Genomic DNA, 18,698 nt, shown 5'->3' on the forward strand with positions numbered 1-18,698 from the left:
TCTCGCGGACCTGCATCCAGGTGGGACACAGGTCGCGCGTGGGCAGATCTCGGCCAGCAGAGATAAGCGAAGTAAGCGAAGCAACAGGTCCGGGTGTCCCGGCTCCGCCAGGTAGGCGGCGCGCAGGTGTCCCTTCGTCCGGCCGCCGCGGGATGCTCCTCGCGCGCGGGTCCCCACGCTGAGCCCGCGTCCGTCCACCGCCGCGCCTGCAGCCGCAGGAACAAACTGAACTTCTCAGGAATCGTCCTCGCGCTTCTCCTGAGATCCCCGCGGGACGCCGAGGGGGAAGGTGCAGCCCAGCCCGCCGCCCCCGCCGCGATGCTGCCGAAGAAGCCCGCAGGGAAGGGCGCGGCGCGGGAGCCGGGGTCCGCAGAGCCCCCCGGCCCGCCCTGCACCCGCACCGCGCCCCCATGCGCGGCCCTCTCCTCCCTCCTGTCCGTGGCCGCGCTGGCTTCGTGTCTGTACCTCGGGGTGAAAACCTGCGACCTCCAGGCGAGGGTTGCTGCGCTGGAATCCGCCAAAGGCGCCCCCTCCATCCATCTGCTGCCTGACACCCTGGATCAGCTGAAGGCCGTGGTGCAGGAGAAAGTGGAGCGCCTTCTGGCTCAGGTGTGCGAGACTGGGGTATTTTGCACGTGGGTAACATTTTCCACAGGAGTCTGGGCGCAGGAGCAGCCTGAGAGCCCCCTGAGCATGCACACCCGCTTTGACTGTGTGCGGCCGTGTCAGGCACGTGTGGCATGTATTTGCACAAGTGCACATCTCTTGACACCACCAAGTCTGTCATCGTCCCCTACTCCGCTTTAACGTTTGCCTGCTAAGCATACAGAGAGGGGTGAAGGGGAGGAAGAGTGGCCAGGATGGCAGGGGACATTTTATCTTTCTAGTTTTCTGGAGTCTCATGTGACTCTTTCTCAGCTGTATGGAGAATATTCCTTGCAGAGATAACATCTGTTAAATGCTTCACATCTTACGTGGAGGTTAGAGTTAGAGGTGTTATTAATACACAAAAGGCAGTCTCTCTTAAGACTGAAGTAATCCCGTATGTGATTTAAAGTCAACATTTTTGCCTATTGAGCCTTTTCATATCAAAAGTTGAAAAATTTTTAAAAAGTAGCTTTATTTTTGGTGCAGTGCCGAGTACTTGTGAACGCAGAGCAGTGCGGTTGGGGTGAGAATTGAAAGGAATCTGCATCATGTTTAAGGACGGCTTTTAGGGGAGAGTTGGGGGGTGTTTGAAGTTGCTCTATCAACAGGAGGCTGCTTGGCAGCAGCCGCAACACAATATGTATAAAATAGTGGGCGTCACTGGTGAGCCTCAGTTTACCTAGAAGTGCACACATTTGTGCCAGGTTTTAGCACTGACTGCTTATGCCTGGGCTGAGGGAGAGGGCAGTGGGGCTGAAGGCAGAAAGATGTTAGACAAATCCAGCAATCTTGCTACCATGTCAATGGTCATTTTCTTTTTTTAGGGCTTGGGTACAGTTACCTTTTGACTAAGGTCCAAGTACATATGTACATGTTAGTCATGCAAGCTCCGAAATGCTGGTGAATCAGGCATATGGCCAGAGTCCCCAAGGAATCCATTCCTTTATAGTGCTACTGATGAGTGTTCATGCCTCTTCTCTTCCTGCAGAAATCCTATGAACACATGGCTAAAATAAGAATCGCGAGAGAAGCACCTTCGGAGTGTAACTGCCCAGCAGGTAAAATGGAACTTATTAACGAGGTCTCTTCCATAGAAGTGCATTTGAAATCAATAGTCGTGTGTCTGACAAGTCTACCTGTAATAGCAGTAAAGAAAGAATGCAGACCCAACTTGCTTTAATAAAATCAACATGTCTCAGTTAAAGGGATGCAAATAAAGTCCCAGATATTATTGTAAGCAGCATACCAAGGTCTGGTAGGGAAAGCAAGAGATGGAGAGAATTACCATGGAAAATATGGGCAAGATGATGTACAAAGACAAAGGGCTTAGATTCACAGATTGAGAAGTATTCTTCAGCTTTATGAAATTAATGTCTGGTGAAAAGGACTGTAGAACTGTTAGATTCTGAATTCCCTAGTGGGTAAGTTGCACTAGCGCATGTTTCTGTTTATTCTTTGGTGAGGATTATGTTAGAAAACACCTGCACTGCTTTACTTTCTCCCCCACTCTATCAAGAAAATTCTTTCTCCTATTCCATAGTGAAAGGTGAAGACCAAGAGGACATTAGTTCTTTATCTTGAGCTTTGTATTACAAAACTATCCTTAATGATTTCTCAGAAAAGGCTCTTATATTTTTACCATTTGTTTTTTCTGTGTGGTTTCAGGGGAACTATATTAATGATAGCATAACAGAAGGATGGAGAAGAGAAACCTCAGTGAATCACATCTCCCTCCCCCATAATTGATAAATCTTCATTCACAGATCTCTGAGGCTTGGTGGTCACCTCTAGATGGATTCTGTGATATAAGCCATAAAACCTATGACTCTTGAGGTGTTTTTCAGATAAATGCTATTAATGCATTTATGAACACTTTAGTTTCTTTTGTCATCATATGTGGAGAGTGAGTCTCTTACATTTTCATTAATGGTCAAGGACATGGTTCTTAGAGACTTAGAGAGTCCTGGGGTGCACAAGGTTGTTCCGTCACCCACAGATGACACAGGTGATGGTGGTGCCAGATGTTATGGCCTCATGGCATCATGGCCACCTTAGTTTGTGTAAGTGTACTGTGTGATGTTTCTGTGATGAAATCATCTAAGGACACAATTCTTAGCACATATGCCCATTTTAAAGTGGCACAGGATGTGAAAGGAGAGTTCCTTACTTTCTTATATTCTGAGATTTTATTTCTTCACATGATATCTTGTTTTGACACACCTAAACCAGTACCATGCTTAGAAATTTTAAATGCCATATCAACTCTAGGTTGTACAGCATACTGTTAAAAGTACTGTTTATAGGGGCTGGGGATTTAGCTCAGCGGCAAAAGCACCTGCCTGGCAAGCACGAGGTCGTGAGTTCGGTTCCCGGTACCGGAGGAAAACCCCCCCCCCCAAAAAAAAAACAAAACAAAAAAAAAAGTACTGTTTATATTCTGTTGATGATAGTTTTTAATTGAAGACTTTTGATTGAAAAGACACATTAGGTAACAGGAAAATAAAATGTCAACATTTGTCATTATAGACCTCATTCTTGGTTGTTTTTTTTTTGCTGGGAAAGATATCTGAAGTTGGATATTCAAGAAAGGCACTTCTAGTACGGGAGTTAACTCACAACAGCTTCTCAGTATGCAGGGATTGTTTAAATTCCCAAGACAGTTGGTATGGTACAGGACTTCATACTCATACCACTGGAGTCCAGCACTTAAAAATTATCATCAGTGTATGTAAGACATAATAGTTACATTTATTTTGAGGAATTGGTACATCTATATAGCATATCAGGATCATTTCTGATTCTTTTAACTTGCCTGCCTTCCCTTGATCCCTTCCCACATCTCCAGTCTTTGTTTCTGATGTATCTCCTTTAGTTTACTTTTATTTATGATCTATATTTCTCTTTTAAGAGGAACCATTTAATATCTACCTTTTCATGAGTCTAGCAATTATTTTTTGTATACGGTACTTTTCCTATCTGAAAAGTAGCTAGTGTTTAATAGGAGTCTAAGCAAGTGTGGTGAAAAGTGACCTCTACAACCCTGAGCTCTGTTTTCTGAGGAGACATTACTGCTTCATGGTGTCTAATGTGGGCTAGTTATTGAAGTCTAACTTGTAACCTGGAAGAAAACAATTCCATTTAGTTTACTGGGGATGATTATTTGGGATTATTTTTCATTTGAACATGGTAATTTAATAATAAATGGTGATTTTTTTGTTTTTTTTTTTGGCTTTTTTTCTTGTAACAGCTGCTTTACCCTTTTGCCACCACTAGAGCTCCACATTACAGCAGTTTTTACCTGGCTACTTGAAGGGTAAACTTTGAGGGTGTGCGTTCTAAGACACGGAATCAAAAAGGTTTCTTGCTGACAGACCATGATTACAGACACACTCCCTTCTGCTTGTACACTCACCAGGCACATCAGAATAGAGGTATTCTGTTGAAAGTACTGTCCAGGAGAAAATGGGCGATTTAGAAGTATGGTCAGTGTATTGTCCTAGGGAATGAACAGGCAGGCCAAGAGGATTAGAAAGGAGATACAGCACTTCCCACCTGGTTTGGCTCTACCCTTGGTTTGCAGTGACTAAAAGTTGTCACCCAGACATCTGTTGGTAGGGCAGAGCAAGGCAAGTCTGTGACCTCAGCTCAGTTCCTGTGGACAGATGCCCACCCCTTGAAGTTGACACTCCCGTTGGCAGTTGCCATCACAGAGCCAAAGACTTGATAGTTGAGAAGTAAAGCCAGGTTGTTTGTGTTCACTGTAATCATTTTTGCTAGATCTCTGTCCCAGGGAGGCTTATCCAGGTAGGCTACAAGGAAATCATAAAATTTATAGATTTTTGAAATATATACACAGGAAGGAACTTCTGTGGGAGTTGGATGACAAAGAGTCTTTACTGAAAGTCTTCTAATTGTAACAGATCCATTCTTAAATTTTCATAGCAACTTAGCGAATCAAGTACTAGTAATTTCCTTTCACAGATGAGGAACCTGGGACTTAGCAAATGACTAATATACTGAAGGTCAGGATTCATGCCATCTCTAAAGACGTCGAAAGACCAAAATCTATGGAAGAATGGAGAATGTTGATTTTGGAGCCTGATAATTCTAGATTGGAATCGTGGATCTGCTACTAAGTAACTGTGTAACCTTGGTAAAATTAGCGAGCTTCTTTCTGGTCCACTTACCTAAGTTCCCCCAAACCTGCCCAATGCTAATAATACCTTTTTCATAGGGTGATAGGATAAATGGTCTGGCACATTAATATGCATTAAGTACTAAGTGCTGTTCTTTTTCTTATGTACTGTTTAACTCTACAGATGGGAAAACTGAGGCCAGGAGATAATGTGTAACTTGCTCAGACCCCAATGCCTTATAAATGGTAGGTTTTCAATAAAAATACTATACTTAATTAAATAAATATACCTATAGAACATTCATGCAGATAATCATACTAGTCAGAGTCTTTCACTGCTAGTCCTTTATAGATATTTATATTAGCATCATAAAGTTTTTTACAAAAATTACAGGGAGCACTTTTGACACTTCAGATGAAGTGTGAGAGAAGTAGGAGGGCTTTTAAGGAATGTTGTGTGGTGGTGCATGCCTGTATTCCCCACTACTTGAGAAGCTGAGGCAAGAGGATTGCAAATTTGAGGTCAGCCTGGGCAGCTTAGCAAGACCCTGTCTCAAAGTAGAACAAAAAGTGATGGGGTTGTACCTCAGTGGTAGAGTACTTGCCTGGCAAATGTGAGGCCTGGATTTAGTCCCTGGTATTGCCAAAAGGAAAGAAAGAAAAGCATGAGAATAGTAAAAGGTCTTTATGCTTTTAATGCCGAACTTAATGCCAATTTTAATTTCATACATACTTACAAAATTTACAAAAAGAGGTTATCTGAATCACTTTCAGACTTTTAAAATGATTTATTGGAGTGTAATTTATAGTTACCTATTTTAATATTTATCATAAATTTATAATTGGGCATCCATTGCCATAATCTAGTTTTAGATCATATTTGTCCCCCTTGACAATCCATGTTTCCTTTTATCTGAACCCAAGAGGAACTTTACTTTTAAAAATATTTGCTTTTTAAGAAACTCTGAAATAATATACTACAAAAGCCCTTACATATCATCAAGGCTGTCTTTAGCAGGATATTTCATTGAGCAGTCACTGAGCTGTGGAAAAACAACTGACACTGGTGACTTGACCTCCCTAAAATTTGACCTTCATATGAGAGAATCAGTTGGTTCTTTGCAATGGCTGTAAAACTCCATCTTGGGTTCTATTCTTGGAGTTTTACATAAAGTATGTGTGCTTCAAGAATACTTATAGAAGAGCTGCTGTGATCCAGCTGATAAATAACAGTGGGAATTAGGCAGCTAACCCAAAGCTGTTTAGATCAGTGTTTTCTGTACCTTTCTCATCAGCCGTCTGCCTCTGGGTGTGCCGGATGGAACATGTGAATGGGAAATAAAGAATCCAAAGTAATCTTAGCTTTGTCCTTAATGTGTTACACCATCTTGTATAAATCCTTTCCAGGTATAGCTTTTACAAACTTTTTCATGTCTTCAAAGAGTGCTGGAAAATGATTTCAAAAGGCCTTTGTCAGTTCTCCTGATCAAATGAGTCTGCCTGCTGTATGTCTGCCAAATGCTGTACCAGGTACTAGGAATACACTCGTGAATGAGGCAGCCATGATGTATGTCCTCCTGGAGCTTCCATTTTAGTGAGGATGATATTTTACAGTGACATGAATTCACAGGTGTTACAAAGTACAATCAATAAAAAAATATAGTAGTGTGCTTTGGAGCCCATGACCAAAATCCCTTTCATTTTTGTAAATACTAGTTTGAAAAATTTTTTCTCTGAAGGTGGGGTATAGAAATTTACAATAGGCAAAAAAATATGGCTTCTGATGAAAAATAAAAGTTCTAGCAAGGGATAAGAAGCTAATCTGCATTACCTCCCTTGACTTCTGGCTTTCCAAGAACTAACGGGCAGATGAAAGTACACTGGTACCTGGTAGACCAGAACTATAGCCCCACTGCAACAAACAAGTGATGTAGGTGGGGGTGGGGATGATTGTTTGTTCTTGTACTTATTCCTGCACATAATAAAGTTTAGGGTGAATAACATTTGCTATTTGGGTATTGGGCACTGAACCCAGAACTTGGGCACTGTTGTTCACTGATAATCATTAAAGGTAGCATAGATAGTCATCTGCTTAGACTTTAGCTAGAGATAAAAAAGCATACTAGATATCTTCTGAGGTCCCTATTTACCCTCCAAGTACATGAAAATGATTACATACAAAGTAAATGTAAGCAGGTAAACCTACCTCTTTTTTATAATGTGAGCAATGTAGCCCCTGGTGACTGACTTAGAGGCATTATTTTTTTGTCAGTTAGGGGTGGAAATAAATATTAATCATGGCCTTGAGTGTGTGTACCTTTTCCTATGGTTTAAGAAGAGGCTTTAATCAGCCTGGCCTGGGCAACTTAGCAAGACCCTGTCTCTAAATAATGCTGGGGAGATAGGTTATTATGAAGGCCCTGGGTTCAATAAAAAAAAAAAAACCTTTAAATTACTTTGTTAACATAAATTTATCATGTAAAACTTGTATTTCCTACTAACATGGATTTTTACTTACACTGTGCATTTTTTTCTATCAAGCCACACAGATGATGGAAAGAGTACATCTAGGAGGGGGGTGGCAATGTTCAGTTATGTAAGATGACACATGGTCAGAAGCAGTTTGTTGAAAGAAAGCAAATTAAAATGCTATAAATGTTACTTCGATGAGAACGGCAGGCATTACCTTCTTCTTGGAAGACCAAACAACGGCAGGCATTACCTTCTTCTTGGAAGACCAAACAACAGTGTGGCCTAAGAGCCCCTCTGCACGCAAGTGAAATTGTTCTAGTCCTAATGAATACAGCAGTTTGGGTGTAGTACTTTTAGTTGTCCAGCAGTGACAGCTGGAAAAATGTCCTGCTGTCCAAAGGACCAAAGACAAATGGGCTCTTGGAGAAGTGTTTTCATTTATTTTCTCTTGTCTGATTCATTAAGAAGGTGATTCTTCAAATACTGTTTCTCTTTCTTGCCTTAGTGATTCTGTTCTTATGTGAGTTGGGGATTACTGAAGAGAAGGGTATAGATTCGACAGGAGGTGAGATGAACTGTTCTAGCTCATCCAGAGAATGTGTAGGAGACCATAATAACTTACTGTGCTTCTGATTGCTTTGTAGTTGTGCAAAGTCAACTACATGGCATTAACCAAAACAGTATCTGAACATCAGTCTGGGAAGGGCATGCCTCTCATCCACTGGATTAGGTAGTGAGTTGGTGGGGAAAAAAGCCAGAATCGGGACTGTTTTGCAACCCAAGGGGGCATTTCCTGCTGAAGGGGAGACTCGCTAGACATCCAAATAACATCAATCTGTTATCTTGAGTGGAAACTATTCAAAACCTATCATGAAACTATCTTTGTTCCATCCTACCATGTTATAAACATTACTTTGTGGTTTGATGGAAGCTGAGGATGTGAAAACAATGTATGAGTCAGTCTAGGCTGCAGGCCGAAGCCCAGTATGTGATGGTTAAACATAGAAGCATCCCCACCCTCTCTGGCTGGTGGAAATGGTAAAGTTCTGTGCAGTGGTTTAATGTACCATGGTGTTTAACCCACAGTGTTTAATGTACCAGGGTGTTTAATCTATACCCTTCTCTCCAGACCCTGACAATCTGCGTTGAAATGCTGGTGATGCGCGCACATTCCTAATTCTTAGACACCAATAGTTACTGCTTGCTTTGGCAGTTTGTTCAGCAATCTTGTAATCAAAAATACTATTTTTAAAATTGACTTTTAAAAAGGAGAAAAATGCAGAAGAGTGAAATGAAATCACTTACAAATTGAGCCTTCTCCACAGGCATATCACTTCCTTTCAGGGACCTCTGTAAGTCATTTAGATTCCTTGAGGAAATGGTGACAGGCATCTCCCTTTTGTGACCACAAGGAGGAGGAACTGAGCTAAATAGCAGGATTTCCTCCTTTTCTCCAGCTTCTTTCCAATGAGATCCCTTGTTGACTTCTATGCCTTGACTTCTGTTTGCAATGGAAACAATTTTGGAGCGAAGCTAGTAGTTTCTTCATCTGTATTTGAAAACTAGAAAATCCTATAAGCTTTAAGATACTTAAAAGAACCTAGAACTATAAATTTTCCCTTTATATCATTGAGCAGTGTAGTTGTTTAGTAGATTAGTTCAAAGCCATGAAGTGTGGCCTAACATTCCAATAGTAGAATAAATGAGCCAAAGATAATTAAATTTACCAGTTTGGGGCAGTGTTTGTACTTCCATTTTGTAATTTCTTGGAATCCAGAGCTGTGTGGAATTACTGTCGTGCTTCTGGGGTTGTTGCCTCTGGAGCTTCCATTTTAACTTTAGTTGCCATGTATGATAGTGGAAATGAATCCTTTATTTTTCCTTGTATTCTCCTCCTTAATTTGTCTTTGCTACAGAGGCACGTTTAGTAAATGTAGGCCTTATTTGCCAGAAGTGCCAAAACCTTGTCTGTTCATTTGGATATTAATAATTCAGATTTTAGAAGAGCTAGTCTTCCAGACAAAACATTTTTGTTTTCATATTTGGATAGAGTCAGCACACTTTTAAATACTATTTTTACATTTGGGCCAAGTGGCTGAGTAAATTGTGTGTGTTATAGCCACGTCTAGTTTGTACATTCTAGAATATTGAAAGCCAGCATATGTCTAACTAGAGGTAATTGGGCCAGGGGTATCTACTTTTTTCTCCCCAAAGAGCCCATGTGAGAAGAGTCCAAAGAAAGAGTAGCTCCCCGCTCATCTCTCAGCATCATATCTCCCTGCACCATACGTAGACAGCCTGCTGTGTTGCAGTTCTTATTATAATGTGATTCTGGACAATAGTTAGGGAGCCAGAGATATTCTCCATGATAGCTTCACTTGTGAGCCTCAGCATGTTGTAATTAAATAAGTCAGGAAAATCGACCTGTGTCTTGGCTAGCATTTCTGTAGGTCAGTTCTGGGAGCTGTTAAAGGTAAGTTGTTTGTATTACCCTCCTAGGAATTCTGAAATTCCAGTTGTGCCCTCGTGGGCTCTGGAATCCAGCCACCCTAAAATCAAATATGATCATAAGATAAAAGTGATTTTCACAAACCACACATACAAACTAATCTTTTTACTTTAAAGTCAGACCAGATACGCTGACAGTACTAGGGATCCAGGATGAGCTTTGGGATACTGAAGTTATTTTATTACTGGAGGACTTAGGGCACAGAGTCAGAGGAGATGAAGTTCAAATGGAAACAAGGTACTTAAATAACTACCTTTCGAGGATGGTGATCAACATGAGTGAGGTCAGGTGACCCTTGGGGACAGATCCCGGCACATGCTGACTGGTGAGTGGGCTCCTGGCATAACTGTGTTCACCGCTTCACTTCTGAGCACCATGGCATGGGCTGCAGTTTGCACCCATAAAGTTCTGAGTCCCTAAAAGTTCCCGGTGATTATAATGAATAGCCAAAAACTTGACTGCTTGAGAATTTTTATTATAGCCCGTCTCTGTATATCCATTAATATTCTCCTCCCAGTCCTTTGTCTGAAACATTCCAAGGGCTTTGTAAACCTAACATATTAAAGCTAATACAAGGCTTGGAGACCCAGTGGTTCAAGAGTTTTATAACTTTTCATATAAAGGCTGAATCTTTTTTAACAAATGAAATATTGTGAGAAACCCCAGTATATGAAATTAGAGACAATGTTAAGCACTCTGATTTACTTTGGAGGTTAGAAAACCCAAACCCCACGTACTCCTTCTTCCTACTGTCCACCTCTTTCCCAGTGGGGCCCTTGGGCATCTCCAAAGAACTCTGGGATTTCTTAGGATACCGGAAAGTTGCTGAAAGTCCAACTTCCAGTGTCACAAAGCTGCTCTGTCTAAAGATATCTTCCACTCGTCAACACAGACCTCATCTCCAAAATTCTGTGCTAGAAGCAGTACTAGAAATGGTGGAAGTTAAATTACCTACTAAAATATATGGAATAAAAAATGACTGTCAGTGCAATTTTGTCTCTAAGGAGTCATAGTATTCCAGCAAAGGAAGAGATATAATTATTGTGGTAGCACAGGAAAACTGGGTACATGAACTATGCCACTGAGAGTGCTACTGTATTTTAGAAACTCAGCATCTTACCTCATCAGCTTTTTTAGTCATTTATTTTAAGCCTTCAAATTATACTTTTAGTGAGTTTTCTGTGTTTTCTTAAAATTTGTGTATTTATGCCTTAATTCCATGTATTCTTATGGCACTGTATCATCAAAGTTATATCAGTCCATTGCCTTTTTAATGTGTTTATTTACAGCAGTTAATGTTTTGACTAAAATTAATACTTGGTTCACAAGATGCTGTATGAGAAATACAGGTGTCCTTTGTATGTCAAAGAACATGGGTTCTTTGACTTCCATAGATTCCAAAATCGTTGAATACTGACTCTCTCATATCCCAGGGTCTAAGATTTGTGTACAACCTATGTGTATGCTTTTGGGTACTTTCTCATCTCCAGATTGCTTATAATAATACAATGTAAATGCTATGGAAAGAATTGATATACTGTGTTATTTAGAGGATAACGACAAAGAAAAGTCTATACATGTTCAGTACAGATACCATGTTTTTTTCTCCCAGTGAGAATACAGGAATTGAGCATCTGTTTAAGCAATAGGAAAAATCTCTAGAAATTAACAATATTTTAGCCAATAGTGAATGAATAACACAGTACATTTCACAGAGAAAGTGCAAATCTGTGTACAACCATACTATAGCAAGCATTACAGAAGGGAAATTGAAAGGACATATCTCCTGTTAAAGTGCATGTCCCTGTCGTCAGCAGTGTTGGGCTGCTACAGGAGCAGCTGGCTGTGGACACTTGTTTGGCTGAATGAAGCACTTCCTCAGCCTTGTGGAACATGGCATGGAATTGCCCAGCCATTTACAAGTTTTGAGCATTGGTGAACAATTTATTTTCTTTTTAATACACAGTCTCAAACTATGGACCTTAAGAAAATCTAAAAGAGAAAATGACTCTTCTTTTTAAAAACTAGCTACTTGGCCTTCCCTGAGAAGCCAGTTATCAGTAAAATAACAAAAGATGGGAAAGTTGATCAAATGAGAAAGGCTGGAAAAATCATATATGTCAAACAAAGCTTTTGTGAGCTACATAAAAGAGATTTGACCAGACAGACTACATCCCCCTAAACTTGCCGCCCAGTGCCTGCAGACACTGATGGCTTCCCAGGAGTTTAAGCAGCTAGCCTGCACATCGCTACATGCTGTGCATCTGGAAGTTTTTAACAAACTGTAGCACTGAGAAATTACCTCCATCAAGAAACAAGGGCCTTTATTTTCTTGTATATAGTTTCCTTCTGGGCAAAGCTATCTAATGCTCTAGATTTCAGCTACTTCTCAGTATACTTTCATGAGTATTGGCTTGGTTCTACAATCAAGTTCTGAATGCCATGCGATTGTGATAAAATTTATGTTGACATTTTTGGGGTTAAAAGTTTTTGCTTATTCTTATAGCAAAAGTATCTTTGGATTAAGAGGTCTGAGGTCCATTTTTGTTTTTGTGTGTGTGTGAGTCCATGACATATTAGACTCAATTGTGTTTTATTCTTTTAAGCCTTCAACTTTTTGAGCAGAAAACCTTTACTCCTATCTTCAATCCTTAAGAAAAGATCCAGACAGAACTTCATAATCAATCACATACATCCCCTCTGTGTATCAGATGTCATTCTCTCATCATTTTCAATTTATTACAAGTCTCCACTTTTGTTTAATTGTAATCATGTGTTGCTAGCTTTTTAAGCATTCACGCTATTTTCACATTTATAGGATGTGATGAGATTAATAAGTTGTTGAATTCCTGAAAACCAAGAATGAACACAGCAGACACATGCATGGACAGAGAAGCGATGCCACATGTTGTTCTCATGGAATAGGCATTGATTGCCCAGTGTGATCTGTTGCTGGAGAGTGGACAGGTGCCATGTGTTATGAAGCTATGAGAAAGATCTGTGCCTGACATGAGGACCCCGTTCCTGCCAGGCCACTCAGGTGTCTCTTCTTGCTCCCCTTCTCTAGCATAAGCATTCACTCTAGGTTAACTCTGTATCCTTCTGTGGATGGTGGTTGGTAAAGGAGTTACCTCACTGTCGGAGTCCCTCACTGTGGGCATCCAACTTGGTTGTCTTCATCAGTCTTAGGTCCCAAAACCCACGGATTTCCTGGACAACAAGTGTGCTTCCTTTCAGCCCAGCAGCAGAACCAAGGAAACGTTAATGACAAAGAGCAACATTTGGCCCCAAATTTCAAAAAGTAATCCTTTTTTTCTCTTCCAAAATGACTGTTAAAAGTTACTTTTTGAAAACGCTAAAATCATGATTTCCATGCAGATGTAAAATAAACATGTTAAAGATTTTATTTAAATTGTTAAAGAAGATACTATTAAGAGGTTATAGCAAGTTTGAAGGAAAATTTAAAACTGTACATTTGTGGTGCAGGAAAACTGAAATTTAGGTATAAACGGAGACCAAACTGGATTTTTCCACAGTGAGCAAGAGAGGTCCGAAAGAAATTGCATATCTGTAGACAAGAGCTATTTTTGTTTCACTGTTATCTACAATTTATATAGTTATAAAATAGCTCTCAGAGAATCATAGTCAGATAAGTTAGGAAAGGTGTATTATAGGCAATACATAGCTTTCCACTGGAGCACAATTTTTTGTTTTATGTTACTAAAGCAACTGTGCAGGAAACAATTCTTTTGGTAAGCTCAAAATATCATGGTAGTAATGATTGCTTATTATTCTATCTCCTTTCATGTTCCGATTATCCTGTGGGTTATATGGTATTTAATTTTCTCATCATCGCTAAAGTTAGTAATTTCAAGGCTGAGGAGGTAGCTTAATGGTAGAGAGCTTGCCTAGCATGTACAAGGCATGCTAGGGTTCAATCTCCAGCACACGTACACACAGACAAACACACACACACACACACACACACACACACACACACACACCATTTGTTATTTAAAAGAGAGCTCCTTTCAGCTAGGACTTTTACACTTTGTGTACTAGGCCCATGGGGTAGTGTTGACTACTGAGTCTGTATTAATGATGTGATTTACATAAGTGGTCTGACAATTTGTTTCAAGTAGAAACCACTTTGGAAGACTCACCTTCCTGTGCTTAGGTATCAGTGAGTGGATTCACTAAGGCGAGAGAAAGAGTTACTGCCCCCGCCTTGTGTTTTGAGTAGTTATGCCTAGGCAATTACATTATCCATTCTCCTATTTCTGCACTGATTAATTACAGTGGTCAATGTAAATGTCTAATATAAAATAACTAGAATATTTTAAAAAGTAGGGTTTAAAGACAATCTTTAATGTTAACAAACTTTGCAAGGGATTACATTGTGATTTGGAAAAAATGTGAATAAATCAATTCCATACTCATGTTTTATGTTTGTCACTGTTGTATATTTAGCAACAGAAGGAACACAATGTGTTATACCAACTCGGTTACTATATTTAAAATTTTGGCTCATAAATGATGCTTGTTCCATAACCTACAAATATATCCAGTGTCTTCCTGTAGGAAAGACACATATCTTTTATTATCCCTGGAGAAGGCTGATGAAGGAAAGCCCAAGGGACCTTTTCCTTATGCAAAAGCCATTCCTCTGCAGGTCACATTTGCCCAGATTGAGCGTGCATGGTTGCATCTGAATTTGTGCTGTTATTTCAGCCATCCTGGCTTTGACTTCAGTACCTTATCTCCTAATTTGGATTTTCCGTGGATGTTGCCACCTCCTTTCCATCCTGTTTACCTATGTGTTGCTGCTTCGGGCAGCTTTGTCTGTAGTTTATACTTCCCAAGAGTTATTTGTTCATTCTTGGCCATTTGGTCCCTACCTTGTTTGATGGCTCTGTATCTCCACTGCTGCTCAGATGTGATGCTGTGTGTGCTCTCCTCTGCTCCTACCTTCCTCAGTCATGCACCTTTTGGCTAAAGCCCCATTTTGGCAGAAGAGTGGCTGAAGCTGCAAAACAGCTGCCCTGACATTCTAGTGAGAAAGACAAAGTCAGAACAGGGACTGAGGAGGTGGGCAAAGATGCATAAACTGTATGGCGATTGGTGGCTTTTTCAGGGAAAATATTTTCATTCAGAAGCAGCCTTTGTTCTAGTAGTCTCATTATTAAGGGAGCAGGGAGTGAATTCTAAATATCAAATATTTTTGAATATCAGTATCTAAAACTTATATTGTGGGTGGCAGTTGGCTTTTGGTATGCCCTAACTTCTGTCAGCTCTGGCAAAGATGGAAAGGTCCCGTGTATAGGAGTTGTTTAAAAATCTTTTTTATTCAATTAACTCATAAAGTATTTATTGTGTTCTACTAGGGGTCAGCCCCATGACATATGACATACTATTTAGAGAAATAAATAGACTCTAAGCTCTAGGGAAGGACTGATGGTGTCAGATAAGCAGACTGAAGACTCCAAGAGAATTAAAAGTTACAAAAATGTAGTCTGTAGCCAACTGTGGCCAATGTTAATGGATTTAAAGTAGCAATGCTAATTGGTATTTGAACTCCTAATTCCAGTTCACTTATCCCAACTTCTAAAATAGCACCATGTTATGCAGAGAAGTTGGTATTTGAGGGCTTTTTGTTTTTATTTTTTTCTGAGAATATTAAAAAGTTCGGTACTGAGGATTATGGTACTTGGCAGAAATGCTGGTGACACCAGTTTGATGGTTTTTCTGAGGATAAATAATTGTTGCCAGTTGTTAGGTCAAACATTACATCTTTAACCCCACTCCAGGCTACCTTCCTGGCAGTTGTTCTAAGGAGCCTTGCTGGCTCCCAGGAACATTGGTGTGCAGCCTGCCGCCATATTTTCTGGTGAAGGCAGGGCCTCTGGGTCTTGGCCGAACTTGTCTGGTTGTGAGGAACGGAGATCCAATCGGGTGGCTGTGAGAGGCAGTGGTTGGGCGGGGGGTGTCTCCTCTTTGCCATCACTGCTGCTTCAGGCTAACTAATCCTTGTTGTGGGGGAGTGTTGGGCATTGCAAGGCGTTGACCAGTACTCCTGGCCTTTACCCACCAGATGCTAGTTGTATTCCTCAGTTTCCACAACCACAAATGTCTCTCATTGCCAAGTGTTCCGGGGGAAGCTAGATCACCCCCCGATGAGAAGCGTGCTTTGAAGTGAGCCCAGTGATAAGGGTGGCACAGTATCAACTGGTGGTAGTTCCAGGAGAACAGAGATTGAGGTGGTCCTAACAGGCTAGATCTGGGGTCACACCCTTTGCAGGAGGCCTTCAGCACTTGAGCATTCTCTGTGCTGCTGCTGTGCCAGCTGCTGTCCTCTGCTGTCCACCTGTGGCTGCATCTGCTGCCTCATGATCAAGCTTTTTCTCAAGAGCAACATCTTTGTGTTTGGCGCCAGCGTTGTTGAAGTTATTAAATAATGCATCCATGTGGAAATGCAAACCTTTGAATTCAAGATGGTACCCAGTACCCCATCTCTCTTCACCAGAACAGTCTTTGTACATATTGGGTAACTTTCCATCGCAAGTGGTTCATGTTGCTTTTTTAAAAGGCTGCGAGCTTCATTGTGTAGACAGACCTGATTTCCCCATTTCCCAAGACAGCTTACCTTATTCCTACTTGGGTTCCATACAGCCTCAAGTATACATGGGGGAGCTTAACAATATTTTATAACTAAATATGTTGCCAATGTGATGTGCTGATAATAGGTGCTCAACCACTCTAAAAAGAATTTACAAATTTTTAGTGTGCAAATTTCCCACTGGGGTCCATTTCAAGTTAAAGTGACATCAGGAAGTGATGTTTCAGTGTCATTAGATATTTTTAAAGATATAATTTACTTTATGGTAAGTTCATGTTGTTCAAGTTTTAGTAATGCCTGTGTTTAATGGGAGGGGTGTGCTGCAAACCTCTGAAAACTGAGCAGTTAGCTCTCCTGAGTCAGCGTTCAGGTTCCAGCTGCCACGATCACAGAGGTCCCTGTTTCTACATGGTGCGTGTTGTGTTGTCTTTGAAAGGTGATGTTACCTCTGCTCCTATTTTATTTACTTACTTACTTTTGAGCTTGGGTCTTTCTGTGTTGCCCAGATTGGTCTTGAACTCTCAGGCTCCAGCAGTTCCCTGCCTTTCCAGTAGCTAGGACTGCAGGCATATTACCAGGCCCAGTGTGTTGGTATTGTAGAGTCTCAGTGCTGGCAGGGTGACCAGAGGTTATCTAGACTTATACTGCATCTGATACTTGTATTTCCTTGGTGATGTACTGCTAAAAGGCCAATTTTGCTCACCTTTGGAAATGTGCCTTTTAATCTTTGGACACAATGGTTATGAGCATCTCTACCCTGTATCCTTAAAGACAAGTGGATGATGAGCATCTCCACCCTATATCCTTAAAAACTGGTTGAATGCCACTCTGTCTCCAAATGTTTGAAATCACCCAATATTCTCCCTGTTGCTTTTACTTTCAGAATAGATGCCCTTAGTTTGTTTGGAGATTCTAGTTGGTCTGTTTCTTTCTTAGAGTGTTAATATCTGATCTGAATGCAGCTCCAGAGATCATCTGACAGGCATGTAGGAAAGGGTGAGAGGGGAAAACTTCATTACTTGTAGATATTGTACTGCTAACTTGGGCAGCCTGAAATTATAATAATGTTCTTGCCAGTCTCATAATTCTGTCAACTAATGCTGAGTTTAGCTTTGATGAAAATTCCCAATTATTTTGATGAGTGCTATCAAGTCCTGTCTTTTGTATTCCTTCTTGCACAGTTTTTCTTGGGGGGGGGCAAAATTCAAGGTTTTATATACTTTTCTACCAGATTCCCACTTATTTGAATAAAACTCAAATCCAGCCTTGTAAGAATTTGCTGGAATCATAATTGTCTCATTTTTCCAACTTCTCTTGGCTTCATATGATTGGAAAATATAATGAAAACTGATCAAGATTATTTTCTAATTCTTTGATAAATTCTGGAGCATGACAAGGTTGAAGATGGAGTCCAATGGCTTTTTTACAGTCTTTCCCTTTAAATTGCCAATAATCTACTTATGAGCACCTTTGGACTTCTCTTTTACCTCTGATTATTAACTGGTTTTTTTTTATTATAATGCTTCCAACTGTGTTCCTCAGAATATTGTTTCTTTGTCATATTCACAGATGTTATGAAGAAATGGGTCTTTGAATAAATTAGACACACAGTGAGTTAAACAAATATAAGTAGATTTACTTACTGGGGGATTTGTATGGCAAATTTCCAAAATTGGGAATATAATACATTGTGTTTTCTAAGCCTTTTGGGTCATGGAACACTCTTTTTCCTTTTAGATAACATAACATGGCTAGGAGTAAGTAGTTCTGATAAGTTTTCCATGAGGACAGTACAGAGGGAAATGCTTGGGAGGTTTGCAGAACTTTTGCTGAAATATCTGGGGTTAATAGAATGTTTTCCAGCTCACAAAAGGAGAGTTTAAGGAGTTGGTAGGAAGGAGGAGGAGCCAGAAGAGGACAAAACTTGGGGTAACTGGGGTTACTCTAGCTAGGGCTGATGTTTAAAGCCAGAAGGTATGTCACAGACAACATAAATGTGTAAGGTTAGACTGGGGCATCCTGCTGTTTGACTGGGCAGTAAAAGCCACCTAAAAGCATCCAAATAACTTGTAAAAGCACTTTGTCAAACAAGCCCTTGTCATTTAGTCTGGTCTAAAGGCTGAAATTAGCTTTTAGTTCAGCACCTAACTGAGCTACAATAGCTACCTAACTGAACTGTACAGAAATATTTTTCATTTTTGGATAAAATGGAGTAACATATTCTATATAAATTTACTTTTTTATCCTCCTCCAGATAATACCATTAGATTTTCTTTGTGACACATTTCAGAGTAAATGCTAGTCTTATGTCAATTAAT

At 40.4% G+C, this 18,698-nt stretch overlaps 1 protein-coding gene across 8 annotated transcripts in view; it reads left to right on the plus strand.

The window, feature by feature from the left end:
• Nucleotides 1-231: 231 nt before the first annotated feature.
• Nucleotides 232-18,698, plus strand: part of Col25a1 (collagen, type XXV, alpha 1) — a 415,634-nt gene continuing 397,167 nt past the window's right edge. For all 8 annotated transcript variants that reach the window (XM_013505432.1, XM_013505435.1, XM_013505431.1 and 5 more), the window contains exons 1-2: nt 232-609; nt 1,637-1,706. In XM_013505432.1, coding sequence (XP_013360886.1) covers nt 319-609; nt 1,637-1,706 — 361 coding nt within the window. In that variant the 5' untranslated portion in view covers nt 232-318. The remainder of the gene's footprint in view (nt 610-1,636; nt 1,707-18,698) is intronic.

The sequence above is a fragment of the Chinchilla lanigera genome, unplaced genomic scaffold (assembly GCF_000276665.1).
Source record: "Chinchilla lanigera isolate Chin_1 unplaced genomic scaffold, ChiLan1.0 scaffold00095, whole genome shotgun sequence".
Classification (NCBI taxonomy): Eukaryota; Metazoa; Chordata; class Mammalia; order Rodentia; family Chinchillidae; genus Chinchilla; species Chinchilla lanigera.